Source organism: Chenopodium album, chromosome 3 (genome assembly GCF_948465745.1).
Source record: "Chenopodium album chromosome 3, dcCheAlbu1.1, whole genome shotgun sequence".
NCBI lineage: Eukaryota > Viridiplantae > Streptophyta > Magnoliopsida > Caryophyllales > Amaranthaceae > Chenopodium > Chenopodium album.
In genome coordinates, this window is record NC_137836.1 from 34,891,663 (window position 1) to 34,909,259 (window position 17,597).

The 17,597-nt window shown below is 35.9% G+C and overlaps 1 protein-coding gene across 1 annotated transcript in view; it reads right to left on the minus strand.

The window, feature by feature from the left end:
* LOC145613201 (putative DNA helicase MCM8) overlaps nucleotides 1-17,597 on the minus strand; it is a 28,527-nt gene continuing 10,930 nt past the window's right edge. Inside the window, exons 9-17 of the mRNA XM_081668265.1 lie at nucleotides 13,082-13,152; nucleotides 12,869-12,987; nucleotides 7,723-7,852; nucleotides 2,892-2,943; nucleotides 2,659-2,815; nucleotides 2,404-2,578; nucleotides 1,368-1,538; nucleotides 1,138-1,251; nucleotides 1-282 (exon numbers count right to left, since the gene is read on the minus strand). Coding sequence (XP_081524391.1) covers nucleotides 232-282; nucleotides 1,138-1,251; nucleotides 1,368-1,538; nucleotides 2,404-2,578; nucleotides 2,659-2,815; nucleotides 2,892-2,943; nucleotides 7,723-7,852; nucleotides 12,869-12,987; nucleotides 13,082-13,152 — 1,040 coding nt within the window. The 3' untranslated portion in view covers nucleotides 1-231. The remainder of the gene's footprint in view (nucleotides 283-1,137; nucleotides 1,252-1,367; nucleotides 1,539-2,403; nucleotides 2,579-2,658; nucleotides 2,816-2,891; nucleotides 2,944-7,722; nucleotides 7,853-12,868; nucleotides 12,988-13,081; nucleotides 13,153-17,597) is intronic.

Here is a 17,597-nt window from a genome sequence, read left to right on the forward strand (position 1 = left end):
TAAAACAAGAAAGCGGGGCACAATATAGTTGACATTATAAACAAACATGTCATGGTATATGTAAATCAATACAGATTAATCGAGTACTGATTAGTACTTCCTCATTGCAGTGATGTGCTTATGCTTTCTGTTTGTAGAACACTATCACTTTTCCATGACATATAGCTGTATTTTGACATAACCAAAAGTACAGTATTAAAGATAACCTGCAAATATCCTTCTGCCCCATGTCTAGACCCTGGACCTTGATACCTGACTCCTTGTGTATGATGATGAAGGCAGCTGTAATAACAGGGAAACTATCAGATACATTGCGACTCCACGGTAAACATAGGAAGTATAATGATCAATTAGTGTTGTAATTAGTCGATATCATTATCCATAACTAACATCATGTCTATGTAAGGCACATTAAGAAACTGGTAAGTAACAAATCGGTGACTGTATCATCAACATATGACTAGCACACAAATGTGGCACCATTGTGATTTGTGGAACATTGACTAATGTGGGACTAAACTTCAACCTTCGCAGTCTTCGTATAATAACAGTAACTATCAGATACGTGCAACTCCACGATAATCATAGGAAGTTTAATGACCAGCTACTGCGTGCTGTAATTAATCAATCATAACCCATAACCATCATCACGCCTATGTAAGGCAGAGAAAATCAGCTACTATAACCATCATCATGCCTATGTAAGGCAGAGAAAATCAGCTACTATAACCATCATCACGCCTATGTAAGGCAGAGAAAATCAGCTAAGTCCTTACACAATGAAATTTCAGTGACTGCTAGAATTCTCACCACATTAAGAGCAAATCAATGATTGTGTATCATCAATATATAACTAGCACACAAAAGTGGGACCATTGTGATTTGTGGAACATTGACTAATGTGGGACTAAACTTCAACCCTCATGTTTTTGGGTCCAATAGTAACTTGGAAGTACGGGGAGAGGTAAGGAAATCCCCACTTCTGATTAGGTGGGACAAGATTCAAACCCTAGACCTCTAAGAACTAAGGTTCTACTCTTAACAGTTGAGTCAAGCCTAGCTTGGTAACCTTAGTAAACTATTACCAATTACAAGCATATATGTAGGCACTGTTCAAATAGTGTAGTGTATAAGTACTTGATATGTTCTGGGCCCCTTTTTTATCAAAAAACCAACAGTGTTCAAATTTTCAACAAAGACATCAATATCTGGAACTCTGAGACCAATCCTATCCGCCAAACCGTATATTTCCTGAAAATATGTGAAATACAGGTCAATAATGATCACAAGAAGCAGCAGGATCAGTTTGCAACCAAGCAAAGAAAGAAAAATGTAAACGAGGAAGATTGAAAAACAAATAAACATACGGATATTGAAAAACAATCTTTCTGGTCCAATTCTGATTGCTTATTGAGAGCACTCAAGAATCGCTTTGCTTCCTTCTGTTGACTCATGCCTCCACTACGTGCAAAATCAATAACTCCATGTTCATCAACATACTTATCATACAGGGATTCTTTCATGATTTCAACAACATCCTGCAATTAGTTTTTCAGAAAAAGGCATAACTTATTATCAGAAAAGAAGGATAAGGAACAAACACATCCTTGCAATCTATGCAGGAAAACACAGTCGGAAGAATCTAACTTCTCAATACACATACAAATTCAGTGTCCTTCCTAACCAAGAGTTGGAATACATGGTTAGCTCTTGATTTTTTTTTAACTACAGTCCAACTTTAAATTGAATTGAGGTCACATATCCAAGAGTAATTATCAGCCCAGTTGGCAAGTAGAATTAGACGGTGATAATAGGAATGAATTAGGTGTAATTTTCTTTTTTTTTTTATATAAAAAAAAGGTGTCATCTTAATGCCCTTATAACAACAATTTTAGACCTTTGTGGTACCATTCCCCGAATGGTAATTTATGGTAGTGAAAACTTATTAAAAAGAACATATACTTTCAAGTGAAGCAGCTTTACCATGAGAATGCCAGAAGATATTCTTCACAATTTTTACATTCAAAATCATTCCTATAACCACTTACCAAATGGGCTCTATATAATAATAAGGTGCTCTATTTTAGTATGAATTAGTTATACACAACAAAATCTGCAAGTTAAAAAAGGTGTCTTGAGCTTGAATAATTAAGCAAGCCATGTTTGTATAATAATCTAACACAGATTATTACTAGTTCCAAGAAGCACAAACATGAAAAGATTTCCTAGAAGGAATTGCTAATTTAAGACCTAAGATCTGACTTGGTTTTATACCCACTAACTACCAGTCTCCAAATTATATCACTGGATATTTTACTATTTCCATGGTTTTTCTAGACAGTTTCAGAGAGTAGTAGTCATATATTAGTGTAAGAATAAATTCATTTCCCGTGCTACAATTACCAAAGCATCCTGTTCAGTTATTTCGTCCCTCAAGTCTACCCTAGCACGAGCTTCTGCCAGCCTTACTAGACTTTCTAACTGCCTTGCAGTTATGGGAGTACCATCAGCTGAAGTGTTACGATCCCTCAACCGTAAATAGAAATTTTGAAGAATCTCTGCTGCTGACCTTGACATCCTGATCAAAACAAGTTCACACGCAGAATTAGGTGAATAAAGCTCATGAGTAGAAGTAACAAGGAGGGCCATTTGACTCACTTCGGAAAGACATAAGCTCTTGCATAAGCAATATATTTTCGTAGAAGTGGAGCAGGTAGTGGGACGAATTCACTATCTTTCCTAGGATCCAGTCTCAACCTTGAAACCAATGACTCACTTGAAGCACTAACAACTATTTGTCCAATACTCTGTGATGCTGCATTTAGAAGAACAGTTATTAGTATCAGCATATGAGTTGAGAACAATATTATCAGCTTAAGAAGGAATATCACCTCTACAGTGTCTCTTAACTGTGGAGGAATTATCTCCGTAACCAGAATGAAGCTGCAAGAGACTACATTTTAGCATGTTTTTGTTTTTGAAAAGACAACGATGAAAATATCTTAATATGAGGGAGAGAGGGTTGAGAGTTTTGAGACTAATAACTAGCAAATGAATTTTCCATCATAAATTATATACCACATAAAAACTAGCATACAAGTTCAAACTTGGCTTGACAACATTACATACCGGCATACATGACATACAACTACCTACCTTATTCATTATTTGATGCAATCCTTGAGAGCTTCAACTAATAAAAAAATGTTTATTGTCGGTATCTCGTATCTGTAGACACTTAAAAATGTCTACTCGATCGAAACCCAATGATGAGTAAAATCTTTCATCCCCATTTGGTTCGAGTAGAGTATTATACCCAGTTCATTTCATTTCCCTAGCCCATCCTATTTCCAGTAAGCTCAAACCTTTTATTTAACCCTTTCCCTTGTTTCCTAGCCCAAAATCCACATACCTTAGCTAGATTTTCTCTTTTCATAATTGCAGTCTAAAACCGAGCAAATCTGACTTTTGTGGTTCATAATTATCAGCCAAATATTACATCATTGGATAGACCTTGAAATAAGCTTTCCAACAGGGGCGATTTCGGCCTAGTGCGAGGTGGTCAACAGAACAGAGCCCCCAAATTTAAGGGGCCCCAAAATTTGGATATATATATTTTTTGTTCTATATAGTTATGTGTATGAATAGTTCGAGAGTGTAGCTTATAGTTTTCTAGGTACCACAAGTTTGATTCTCTTCCACAACACTTTTTGTTTTTTTTTCACTCACTTCAAACTCAATTTCGGTAATCAGCTACATCACCTCAACCTCTCCGCCCAGAATTCGGTAATCAGCTACATCATAATCGCCTTTTCCATTCTTAAACCTTTTATATTCGATCCAAATTGATTTCCTTCCTTCAATTATTCAATTTTCCTTTTCTAATTTCTACAAAATCTTTCTATTACCAAGGTTAATTTTAACAGTTTTTATCTTTAATTCTTCAATTATTAATTAATCTACAGAAATCCTTTATCTTCCAAATTCATTTCACTAAGGCCTCATTTTTGAGAAGTTGCACAGGGCCCCTAATGCATTGCGCCATTGTAGCTAGGGGTGAGCAAAAATTCCAGGTACCCAGAATTGGAACCGGAACCGGAACCGGTTAGGAACCGGCGGGTCCAGAATCGGAATTGGACCCGGTGGTTCCAATTCCGGGTAATAAATTAAGGACCCGGTTATAACCAATTCCAATTCTCAATTTTTTGGAATCGGAACCGGAACCGGTTGGGTACCCGATTACCTAATATATGCTAAACTAAATAAATTTTAAATAATAAAAATATGTTGAATGTATCTAATTTGTAAATCAAAAAAGTATTATTAATACCTAACATAAATACAAATAGCTTAACGCATATATAAATGTAGGTATTAAACGCTAAAAATGAAGCTAACTAAAATAAAAATTATAATTTGTATTATATTTTTACAATTACATACATAAAGTGGGTACCCGGAACCGGAACCGGTACCCGGTGGTTCCAATACCAATTCCTAAATTTTAGGACCCGGTTGAACCAATTCCAATTCCAGATCCGAATTTTAGGACCCGGTTCCAACCAATTCCAAGTCTGGGTCTTAATATTTTGACCGACTACCCGGTTTGCTCACCCCTAATTGTAGCCTCGACACTGCTTTCCAATAATATATCATAAGGCCAATTTCGATTTGAAACGGAAAAAGTATGATCAAAATACCAAACTCGGTCCAAAACCGACACCCTTGTATTATTTTTAACCACATCTTTAAATCAAGAAAAGATATAGACATGATTCCAATTGACTTAGAAAGTAACTTCAAGAACTTTCCAACGAAATATTATTTGCCTTAGTCCGAATACGGGATTAAAAAATATGATAAAAACAAAATCCGCAAAAACCGAGTGTCGCGCCAAATATCGTGGTGTGGCGCTGCCACAGGGTGCGTCAAATATGGCGTGCCACACCAAGTCCTTTCCCGTGGTGCCAATCGTTTTTCCTTTGCACCAGCTTTCCCGTAAATTCTATTATTTTTTCTGACTTCAGGTCTATGATTACCATAAATCCATAATCTTTCAAGAGTTAAACATCATTTTGAGTCTCAATTTCTCTCTAATTCTCTCTTTTCTCAATCCTCCCCATACTAATCATTCACCATTTCTTCCTAGTGTTCCTAGACATCAATACTACACTCGAAGCTATGTTAGGGGCCACGGCGTGAAAAGTTGATCATTAACCTTAATTATTTCAATTTATTAATTTTATTGAAGTTTACTAACGATTTAATTATGATATAGATGCAAAGTTTGGCGATCGACGTAAGTAGACTTAATTATTCTTTTAGTTTAATTAATTCTACAATAGTTGTTCCTACTAGCATCATGTTTAGGGAATGATTTTTAACTATTAGTATCGTGTTTATGCGTTTTTATTAATCAGGTTAGTATCATGTCTAGGGTTGTATTAATAATTATTTAATATCATGTTTAAGATGCCTTAATTCATTTTTTTATTATTATTATTATTATCAAGTTGCTTCCAATATTTCTATACATGCTTTTACTTGATTATTCTACTTATTGCTTAAATCATCAACATTGCACGTTTTAATCAAAACCTGTAATTGAAAATAACGCCTAATAAATAATTTGGACAACCGGCTTTGGTTCCCAGTAATCTTGTTTTTTAATTGAAGTGATCACAATCATTAGATTTATATGTGCATTAAAAATTTAACCAACTCAAATTAATTAGTTTGGACTTTGGAGCGAATTGAACCTTGTTTGTATGTCTTTTGGGTTACAATTAATACATATCGCTAAAAGAATCAAGTTGTAGCCAATATGGGCAGAATTGACTTCATGACTCAATTCCATACCATCATCCCCGAATATCTAGATTATGGAGTTAGCAACCTCATGGATTATGAATGGAGTGTAATCTTTATGGATTAAATCGTTGTTGTCTTTCGATTTCTTCCTTTTGTGGTGTCTTAAATGATCCATGAACAGTTTTACAAGTTCCTTACAAACTAGTTAACGGCTCCCTACTTTTTCATCCATATTCTTATAATATTAAATCCAATTTCCTATGATTGCCAAAAGCATATTCACAACACGTTCTACGAAGGCGCACTTCGACTCTTCGAACGACACCTATAGTATTCGGTCATCAAATATTATGCATAGTAGATAACAAGAATTTGGGATAGCCCCAATTACTCAGTTTGAGTAACGATTTTCGTTACTCAAATGGCACTAATGTAAATTCGAACAACTTTTTGTATTTTTTTAATTATTTTTACAAGTTTACTTGGTAATTCCCACCATTCACCCATCATCTTCCGGAGGGTACAATTTCTACCATTTCACCCATCACCACAGCCACCACAACCATCACCATCATCAAAGCCACCATCTCTCTGCCAAACACAACCACCATCTCTCAAACCCACCGATCTTCTTCCTCGATAGACCTACTCTTCTTCATCCTTTCTCAAACCCAAAACGCCGCGGCGGAACAAAACTCAAGCGTCCCCATCTCCACCTTCCCCGATCTCCACCCAAATTGGAACAAAACAAAAACCTTATGAACGAAGGATGAAATTAAGGGCATGGTCAACCCCAAAGGGAAGGGACCATTTCCTCCATTGAAGCTCCCTTAATTGTGCTTAATTTTCGAAGATGAGCAAAGAAGTGATGATGGTGGTTGCTGTTGTGATGTGTTCGACTATAGAGATGGTGGTTGTGGTGGTGAAGAAGTGAGATCGGGGTGCTGCCATGGTGTGGCTGTGATGATGGTGGTTGTGGTGGTCAAGTGAGGTCGGGGTGCTGCCATGGTTGAGTCCTTGAGGTAGAAGAGGAGTGAGGAGAGAGAAAGTTGAATGGTAGTATTGTAGTATTGAAAAGACAATAATAGTACCCCTTTGAGTAACATATTTTGCTACTCATGTTGAGTAACTTGGATTTCCTCAAAAAAAATTGAAGTTTTAACCTTCTGTTAATAATTATTACTTGTGTTAGTTAATACTTCAATATATTGAATGTTTTAATCTTGAGCAGTCCACTAGAACTTTAGATTCATACCCATAGTAGGAGAGTTGTAAGAGAACTTTGATGGTATGAGTGTAAAATACTTGCAAACAATTTGGGAACCAGTAGGGGGAAAAAAATAAATAAATAAATAAAAATAACAAACAAACAAACAAAACAAAACAAAACAAAACAAACAAAACAAAACAAACAAACCCACTCAATATGGGCAAAGAGATTACATACCAGAAGCATGATTACAAAATTTTCAAGTTTTCATGTGCTTGCAAATCTGTTGTTATAAATATAGTCAGGCCTTTCAATTTTACATCATCAAATATGGACAAGAGAGCCATGAAAAACTAATCAGTTACTTAACTCACAGCAGTCATTAACAAAATACTAAACAGAAGCCTGACAAAACAGATAGCAATCTGTTGTTTGACGTTAAATACATCAGACCTAAAGATAGCATGATCTTTCAGAAACAAGTCTTTTAATATCTTTGCATGGCTGACATACAAATGCCATTTGAGAAAATCTTGCACAATAATTTGAAATTGTTTTTTAACAGAAAGTTCATCTTTTATTTGACATTCTGTGGATTTTTAAGACCCTCAAGAATCACAGCAGCAAAAAAACAGAGTTAGAGCCTACACAAAACAAAACAAAACAAAACAAACAAAAAAACTTGTGTGTACAGTACTTACAGCCATAATGTGCTCAGAAAGTCGTTTATCCATGTTTTCATCGGGTTTATCCACCAATATGAAAACCAAATCAAATCGTGAAAGCAGAGGAGAGCTCATCTTCAAGTTTTCATTCACCGTTTTAGCACGACTGTAAAACCACATTTCTGAGATGTTAGCAAAACAAAATATTTAGGGGTGACTAGACCTAATATCTAGCTTGCATAAAGTTTGACTTCCAGTTTGTTGTATAAGACTACCAAGTACTAAGATATTCAATCACCTAGATATTTAATTTTCTATAGTTATTGACTTAAGCATTTGGATAACGCATTAGTAAGTTGCAGAAATGAAATATGTTAGTAATTACTACCCAACTATTTAGCAAGATTTAACGAATTTATTTATGGCTTGTAAAATATAGAAAGTTCCTTAAAATTTAGGAAAAATTGATAAAAATAATCCCAACTTTCGCCGGTTCGCTCAAAATAATCCCAACTTTGGGGGTCTTTCGCTCAAAATGGTCTTAAGTGACCCGTAACCTGTTAAAGAGGTAATTTTTTTTTTTAGATTTTTAGTGACACGTGTCACTATGTGAATGGTTGAGAATAAATAAAAAAAAATCTAAAAAAACAAAAAAATTAACTGAACACCCAGCCCCAACACACACGACAACCCCACCCCCACTCCCGTCCAACGATCCTCCTCCCACCGTCCCAGCCCAAGTCCTCGGCCCTCACACTGTTGCGCCTAGACGGCTAGACCCCCTCCTCCGCCGTCGAAACCTCCGTTCCCGACGCCCTTTCCCTAAAACCACAAATCCCACAACCACCGAAATCCCTAAATTATTTCCCCCACAGCGTGTTAACCCCCAAACGCCCCTCCCCCACCATCAGAACCCTAGAACCCTAGCGCTAGGGTTCCGATGGTGGGGTACGGGTGTTTGGGGGTTTTTACGCGGTGAGGGAAGCAATTGACGGTGAATAGGTTGTTGCGGGCTGCTGGGTTGCAATTATTGGTGGTTGCCGCTGCTTTGGTAGTTAGTGGGGGCGTCGCTTGTGCTGGCGCGGGGGAGGTTGTTTTTCAGTGCGGTGGAGATGGAGGATGGAGTGGCCGTGGCTGCTGGTGGTGAGGAGGGTGGTCGTGGGCAGGTATTTGTTGTTTATTTTTTTGTTTTGTTTTTTTTTCTTTTTTGTATTTTTAAGTTTTTTTTAAAAAAGTTTTTTTCAACCAATGTTATGATGACACGTGTCACCTTAACCTGTTATAATAGGTTGGGTGAACGGTTGGGACCATTTTGAGCGAAAGACCCCCAAAGTTGGGATTATTTAAAAATAATCAAAAGTTGGGATTATTTTGAGCGAACCGGCGAAAGTTGGGATTATTTTTATCAATTTTTCCTAAAATTTTAAAAAATAAAAAATAAAAACCTTTCTTGTGTAAGCAAATTCTTTCAGACATGAAAGAACTTTTGGATTGAAATCACATGTTATCTTATCAATTGATAGTGCTGGAAATGCTGCATATATACAATCCCCCTTCATCTCTGCCCCAACTAGGATAACATTATGAAATGAAACTATCTGACAATTAATGTCATATGATGGTAGTATAGAATGTATATAATGATGATCTCCCTTAGACCTGAATTGAGGCAAGATTGGGTATGGTAAATAGGAGCTTGAGGAAAAGCAAATACATAATTTTAGCACTGTGCTATAAGAAGCTATCATGATAAATATACACGATTTGTAACATTAAGTAATCATTTCAGCATGTAAAGCAAGCCCTTTTTCTTTTTCACTTTAAGGGTCACTTTTCTTGGTCAGATTGTCCATACTGTAACTGAGATAGCAGAATCTTATTTATAAGAACCTGGAAAGGATAAAGGTGGTAACAAACACAATTGTTAGAGATTCCTGCGTTGTGCTTAAGTCATTTCATCCGCCAGTCATTGGCATCTATCAGGCACACTGCATACAAGGCCTTTCAGTTGTCCACACAGTCTGCTAGCCAGTGAACAAAGAACTATTGTTGCTTACTCCACAGGGCTCCTCTTTGCATGTTTACAAGTACCTTTTATCTTCAGAGACCCTCCAGGTAATACTATGTATAACCATTTGATGAAGTTTATGTTCCGATCAAGAGGAGAAGAATTAAACAAACTGAAGAAAGGATTAAGCAAAAGAAGAGAAGACTTGGTGGTGACAACTCTTTTACAGAAATTTTTTACTTGTTTTTGTGCCTAAGAATTGGTGATTTGGATTATATGGCAAAAATATAAGGTTTGAACTAACAGTGTGATTGGATCGGGAAATCAGGAAGGGGAGAGACAGCAAAGTGAGGTATAGGAAGTTAGAAAATTATCTTTTGTTTGGATAAAAAAGAGGAAGGAAGGGGAAGGGAAAATCATCAACACAATATTCTTCTTTAAAGAGAAAAAAGGAACTTTGTATGAATCAATTGCATCTCACTAATTGACGAAGGCAAATCAAACAATGGCAATTGAATACTACAGAGATGACGCAAATAGATAAAATTAGCAAACCAATATGCAAGTTTTTGAGAGAATATTTGAGGACATAGAGAGAACTTAGATCATAACCCTAGGATAATTAAGGGATTGTTTTTCTCCAATATTACAGGCTTACAGTAGAGAGAGGAATGGAGCAGAGAACAAAAAGTAACGAAAAAGATAGAGTTGAAATAGTTTAAAATTTCCATTACTTCCATTGTTCACTGGAAAAAAGTAGAGGATATGAGAGAAAAATTCAAGACCATAAAAGAAGACTGATTTACACAAAAATGTCATATTTGTTACAAATCTTTCCAAATTTAGAGAGATTTGATCCTTAAGAAATGAGGGGAAAATTTTCCTTTCAGTCCCCTCCCCTCCACTTTCCTAACTCCCTGCAATTGCTATCCAAATAGGAGAAAATTTATCCCTCCCTTTGCTTGTATCCAAATTCCAAACATAGTGTAAAGGATGTAGATATAGCTCAAAATGCATGAGATTGTTGTCTTATAAATATTTTCAAATAAAGTCAAACTTTAAGGCAATGAAACTAAACAGTGCATCTTTATTTTGTTTAACCTAATGGTGTTAGCTAATACAGGTATAGAAGACAGATTTAAAGTAATTATTTCTTTAATCACATAAAAGAATATGTGGAAAGTTTCCTCCTATTCTCTTATTTAATTAACATACAGAGAAGTAAAGAAAGTGCTACTCTAAAAAATAAACCTTGTCATTCAATTCCCAAGTATAGTAGTGTGTAATTGACTGAACACCTGCTTCAATCCACACATAGATTTCACAAGACGTAAAGAAAAGATAGCAATAAAAATTTAAAGCCTTAATTGAAATAGACAGTCTGCTTACAAAATCAGTAGCCTGGGGCTACCACTAGCCAATTCTCCAAATTAGTGACTTTAGGTCACAAATCTCCAAACGACAACACTTAAAATCTACCTGCGTTCTCTCTCGCTCTCTCTCTTTTTATTCTTACTCTCATTCTCTAGGTTGATTCTAGTCTTCACTCACAGAGGTTATGGGTTGATTATAGGGATCTGGATAAGAAACAAAGTAAAAGACAAGTTTCCTATACCTGTTGCATGTGAATCAAGTTCAACTGAGGGTACAAAAGAAGATATATCATATATGCAAGACTGCATTTTAAACCAAAATTGACATTTTGAATTTTTGGTAATGTTATTTGATCTCACAAACCATATCTTTAAGAATTTTCTTAATTATGTGTTATTGTATTCCATGATGCCATTGGATCTCACAAACCATATTGATGTTCAGGAAAAGGTACAGAAACAGTAAATGGCCAATTCCTAAATATGTGAATAGTCTGAGGTGTTTTCTTTGGTTACAGGCTATTATAGAAAATTAATCAAATTTTATGATGGGATTGGTAAACCAAGTACTCAGATTTTTAAGGAAAGGAGGATTCAATTGGTCTAGTCAATCTTTTGAAGCATTAGTACTGGATTTGCTTTGTTTCTCCAAGCCTTTCACTACTGAGACAGATCCTTTAGCCTTCTAGGGTTTGCACTAGACATGGAAAAAGTTAAAATTGGGTTATACAACAGAAGAAAGATAACACCATTCTAACAGTTCTGGTTGCCAAAAGCCCAAAATCATGGGTTTTGACCATGAAATTCTGCACAAAAGTAAGAGTGAGAATCTTGTAGCTGAAGCTCTATCTAGGGTATTGTGTTTTTGTCCTTATTAGTATTAGATTCAAATTTAGAGTCTCTAATACATGCAAGTTTCACTTATAAAAGACACAAATCAATATGAAGAATTAGGCTCACAGGAACAGATCAGGAGTTTTAACATTGGAAAGTGGGTATGGTTGAAATGCTATAGCAAAAGTCTTGATAGGTAAAATGAAAAAGTTGGCTACCAGGTTTTTAAGCCCATCTTAGATCATTGAGAAAGTTGGAACAGTGGCTTACAAATTAAAATTTTAAAAGCCTTACAACTTCCTAAAATTGCTCAACCCCATCAAGTGTTCCATGTGCCACGATTAAAAAGCTATTAATGACACTTTACTTGCTGTATCTCACATCCCAGCTTGGTTTCATAACAAGATTTTTAGTTCCAACAAACACCCTTGAAATAAGAGTATTTGAGCATAGGAAAAAGGCACAAGTCCAGTCTCTAATTCAATTGGAAGGTTGTCCTGAAACCAAAGCCAATCAGAAACCAGCTAAGCCTTTGCAGAACAATACCCTGAGTTAACCTTACAATTCTTTTCTCTCAAGGGAAATTTAAATAATACTTGTAGCCTTTATAAAGTCAGAATATGTATTTTTGGTTAGAAAGTTAGTTGAGCTTGACAGTTTGTTGTGTTTTCATTTTTGTTAAAAAATCTCCAACACACTACTAAGCAAACACATCCAATAATCTTTTTTTTTTTAAGACCATCCAATAACATTTTACGAGATCATTTTTGGACGTATTTGCTAAGCTTACACTTAATATCCTTTTCTTTTACAGTAATTTACTTTCAACCCTCAATTTCAAAGTAGATAAATAAAATTTCATAAATAGGTTTACGTGATAAAAAAAAAAAAAAAAAAAAAAAAAAAAAAAAAAAAAAAAAAAGCATCAGATAAGGATGGTACTGAGAAAACATAATTAAAGATATACTTGTAATGACCGCCAACAGGGTTTGCTGCAGCTAAGATAGAAGTGCGTGCTGATAGACTTGCCACAAGTCCTGCCTTTGCAACAGAGACACACTGTTGCTCCATTGCTTCCAGCAGAGCCTAGCACAAAGACCATTAAACAGTCAAATAAAGCTAACATGTATCATTAATAGTTTGCAACAACTGGAGAAAATAGGCCGGGACCCAAGGAAACCTGATGCTCAGCAGACATCTTGTCAAATTCATCAATGCAACACAGACCACGGTCTGCTAGGACAACAGCACCTACAAAATTAGATAGCCACTTTCAGAGTATCAGCACAAGCATACTTCAGACACTTAATATAATGACACGATTTGAGAGTGAGTATGAAACATTTATAACTTTTAATCCTCCGTTCATGGAATTGTAAACTAACTTTTAATATAATAATCAAAGAAACACCCCATTCCACATTCCATCACTCATCATTCATTCATAAGGCATCAGGGAGACATACAATGACATTATATGTCAAATTTTGGTGATTAGAGTGGAGAGCACATTTAAAATTTGAGCAAACAAACAAGTATCGTCAAACTTGAACAAAATTGTTGTTGAGCAACAATCAGACCATTCATCCTCCGAAAGGCAGAGTATTGGTAAAATATTTTGGCTATTTCTTCTTTATTCTGTTTCTAAAACATACAGTTTTGTTGGGCAATTAATCAAGTAATATAACATACTAATTGTGACAGAGATAAAGATAGTGCAGAGTATACTGCAATAATATGAAAGAAAATCAACGCAGTGATATGAGGTAAGGAGGGTTAGATAGCTCAAACACCTAAACAGAAAGCACCAGATACAGACACGTGAAAGAATTTTAAAAAAGGGGTAGCAAGAGAAGGTACAAATTAAGAATAACGGGAAAGAAATGAACTTCCTATTATATTCTCACTGAGGATATGGCCCAGATAGGATGTTGCACTGCTTAACGGTCAGGTTAGAGAGCAAAACAAAGTGGTGGGTGTCCCATCCCTGCTGCAGTACAGCTCCACCTCCAACTTAAAAATAATACGTAGTATTATAAATTGCATAATTCTAAATTATCCTACAATAACTCTAATATGCTTTAAACAGGAACTGGATCTTTTGAAAAAAGCCTCCCATAAGCATTGATTGTTTAACAACATTGAAATTTAGGCAGTATGTGCAGGTGGACCTCCCAAAATATCCAATGTTCCACAATAATTTTTTGAAAAAATGGACACAACAGCACCAGCTACATGTAAGGAGCACACAACAGCACAAACTACAACGGATGCAGTACAAACTTTAACCAATGGTGTACACAATGACATAAACTACACTATTGAAGCATCAATGGTTTAAGATTAATGTCACCCTTTGCCATCAATAGTGTACTTTATGTCATTCCATGCACCCTTGGTCAAAATTTGTGACATTATTTGCACACGCAATAGTTTGTGCTGGTGTGCACCTTAAGCATCGTTGGTGCTGTGCAAGCCAATCTTTCCTTGTTAATTTGGCAATTAAAAGAAAATCTATAGATACAAGTCATACAACAAGAAAAGACAAAAGATTACAAAGAGATTAAACTTAGCTCTTGAAACACTAAAGAACCAATATGAAGTCAGTAGTAAGGTCCTCCCACCTTCTAGAAAGGGTGAAAGACCTGAACTCTTCATCTTCCCCAATCCCAGTAGTATTATAAATTGCATAATTCTAAATTATCCTACAATAACTCTAATATGCTTTAAACAGGAACTGGATCTTTTGAAAAAAGCCTCCCATAAGCATTGATTGTTTAACAACATTGAAATTTAGGCAGTATGTGCAGGTGGACCTCCCAAAATATCCATTGTTCCACAATAATTTTTTGAAAAAATGGCCACAACAGCACCAGCTACATGTAAGGAGCACACAACAGCACGAACTACAACGGATGCAGCACAAACTTTAACCAATGGTGTACACAATGACATACACTACACTATTGAAGCATCAATGGTTAAAGATTAATGTCACCCTTTGCCATCAATAGTGTAGTTTATGTCATTTCATGCACCCTTGGTCAAAATTTGTGATATTATTTGCACACGCAATAGTTTGTGCTAGTGTGCACCTTAAGCATCGTTGGTGCTGTGCGGGCCAATCTTTCCTTGTTAATTTGGCAATTAAAAGAAAATCTATAGATACAAGTCATACAACAAGAAAAGACAAAAGATTACAAAGAGATTAAATTTAGCTCTTGAAACACTAAAGAACCAATATGAGGTCAGTAGTAAGGTCCTCCCACCTTCTAGAAAGGGAGAAAGACCTGAACTCTTCATCTTCCCCAATCCCAAAACAGACAAAACAAACAAGCTCAATGACTTAAGTACTCTTTCATCCTAACATCACAACCACATGCCACATTAAACATAATTTCATGACTTACAGCTACAGTTGTCAGGAATTTTCACTGAAGACTGTATTGTTCCTTTGGAAATAGAGTGCTAGATTAGAAAAAAAAATGAGTCCAGCAATATCTTCTTGCAGTACACATCACGTATAAAACTTATTGTTTTTACCTTTTCAAATTTATCGTAAACTTTTGTGATTTGCTGTCACCACTCACAAATGAAATAATAAAAATAGACAAACTAGTTTCCATTGTCCGATGTTAATTGTTATCAAGAAAACAGACACAAAATTGCATAGATGAAGTTCTCCCAACCCTTCTGGGGTAAGACACAAGTCACACAACATGTTGACTTCTAGTGGATGAGACTAAAAAAATAGGACATTTCATCACTCTCCTCATTTTTCTAGCATCTGTACACCTGTAATAAATGCTTAGTTTTAAAAGGCGCAAGGCACAAATGGTCCTTGCAGCCTAGATGCAAGGCGCAAGGCAAAGGCGCGCACCTTTTGTATGCAAGGCGCATGTATTTATATATTTATTTCAAATTATTTTGTACTTTGATTGTACAGAATACCAATTAAAAAGATTCATAATAATTTAAAAAAAGATATATGTAAAACAGTAGTTTGAATTTGAAAAAATGCCCATCATTCTTCAATTTATAACTTAAATCTTAGTTATTTTCCTTGAGGCGCAAAGGCGCTTTGAGGCACAGAGCCTCACCTAGCTAAAGCCCATTTAGCGAGGCGCGCCTGAGGCGCGCTTTTTAAAACCAAGAATAAATTAAGAGTATATATTCTTTGATGAAAGCTACTACTTCCATATCTGAAACTTCTTTACAACCTCTATCTTCGTCCATTTAAGAATGTTTTAAAACTCACTTTATTTCAGTTTTGGCAACCCCCTTTTACTACATTACCTCCCTTACCCAACAATATTTACACCTTTCCACTCACATTCTCTTACTTTATCTACCTTATTCTTACACTCACCCACCTTTATATTTCTCTTATTTTTTCGATTATTCTTAGGAAAAATTGCTCCCATTAATCTGAACTTTGCCTTGTCCGCCCAAATTAATCCGTACTTTCGATTATTATCTATCACTCCCAACTTTATGGGGTATTAATTTTTATTGCACCCAAATGACTTGGAATCGGTTGAAGAGGTAAGTTTTGCTGACTTTTTATTAGTTGCACACGTGTCGCAACCAGATTGGTTCAAAAGTTAAAAAAAAAAAAAAAAAAAAAAAAAAAAAAAAAAAAAAAAAATCTAAACATAAAAATTTAAAAAAAAAACAAACAAACAAAACAAAAACAAAACCATCCAACCCGCAGCCACCACTGCCAGCCATCCCCGTTTCCCCCGGAGCACCGGCCACCAAAGCAGCAACCGGAAATCGGAGGGGAAGGGGCGAAAATCAGCAAGGATGCAAGGGAGGGCGGAAATCGAAGAGGAAGGGTGTAATACCTTGTATTTTTAAACCCGTTTACTAATTATCAACTATGGATTTTTCCGAGATATTTCAAATATTATGTTATTATACAAAATAATTTATTTAAGTCATTATATACAAATGACAATTTTATAATTACGTTTTATAATGAGTTTGATTGTACTAATCAAGTTAAAGCTATCATGCCCGAAAACCGGATTTTCTACCTTAAATCCTTTGTTCCCGAGCCAAATATTTTGTTCCCGAGTCATACTACAAGTGCCAAAAGTATTTAGTATCCTCTTTGCTAAAGTCAACTCTAAAACACCACACAAATTGCTCCACGTAGCTCCCTTCTACACCATTCATCCTCATTTTCGTTCCAAGCTTGAGCAGTCTCGGAAAACACCTCCGATCAAGGTCCATCCGTGGTCCGATTTGGCTGAAATTTTGACAGCTTGTTTGAGACATTCCAATCTTCAAATTCAACGGTGTGATTGTTGTTTGGTACTATAGATCAAAATTTATGGCTTCTGAACAGAAACTCGTTTTCTTGCTTCTAGAACATCTTCATGTCGGCAAAAATGGAACCAAGGTTCCCACTTGTTCTTTCATTAATGGAGACAGCTGAAATAGTGCCTAATTGAGGCTATAAATAGCCATGAAAATCAGTCACACTTCCCACATTCATCTTTCCCAAACTACTCTCTTCATCCTCCATCTTCTCCTTTCTAAATCTTTCTTTGTTTCCTCTTTCTTCCTCTTTGGCCGTGAACACCACGACCACCACCTCTCCGACCACCTTACTGCAGCCCTCTTACCGTTGCCGTCGCTGCCACCCATAGGTAGTCCCTCCACCTTCCTTCATTGCTTGATTATCTAAG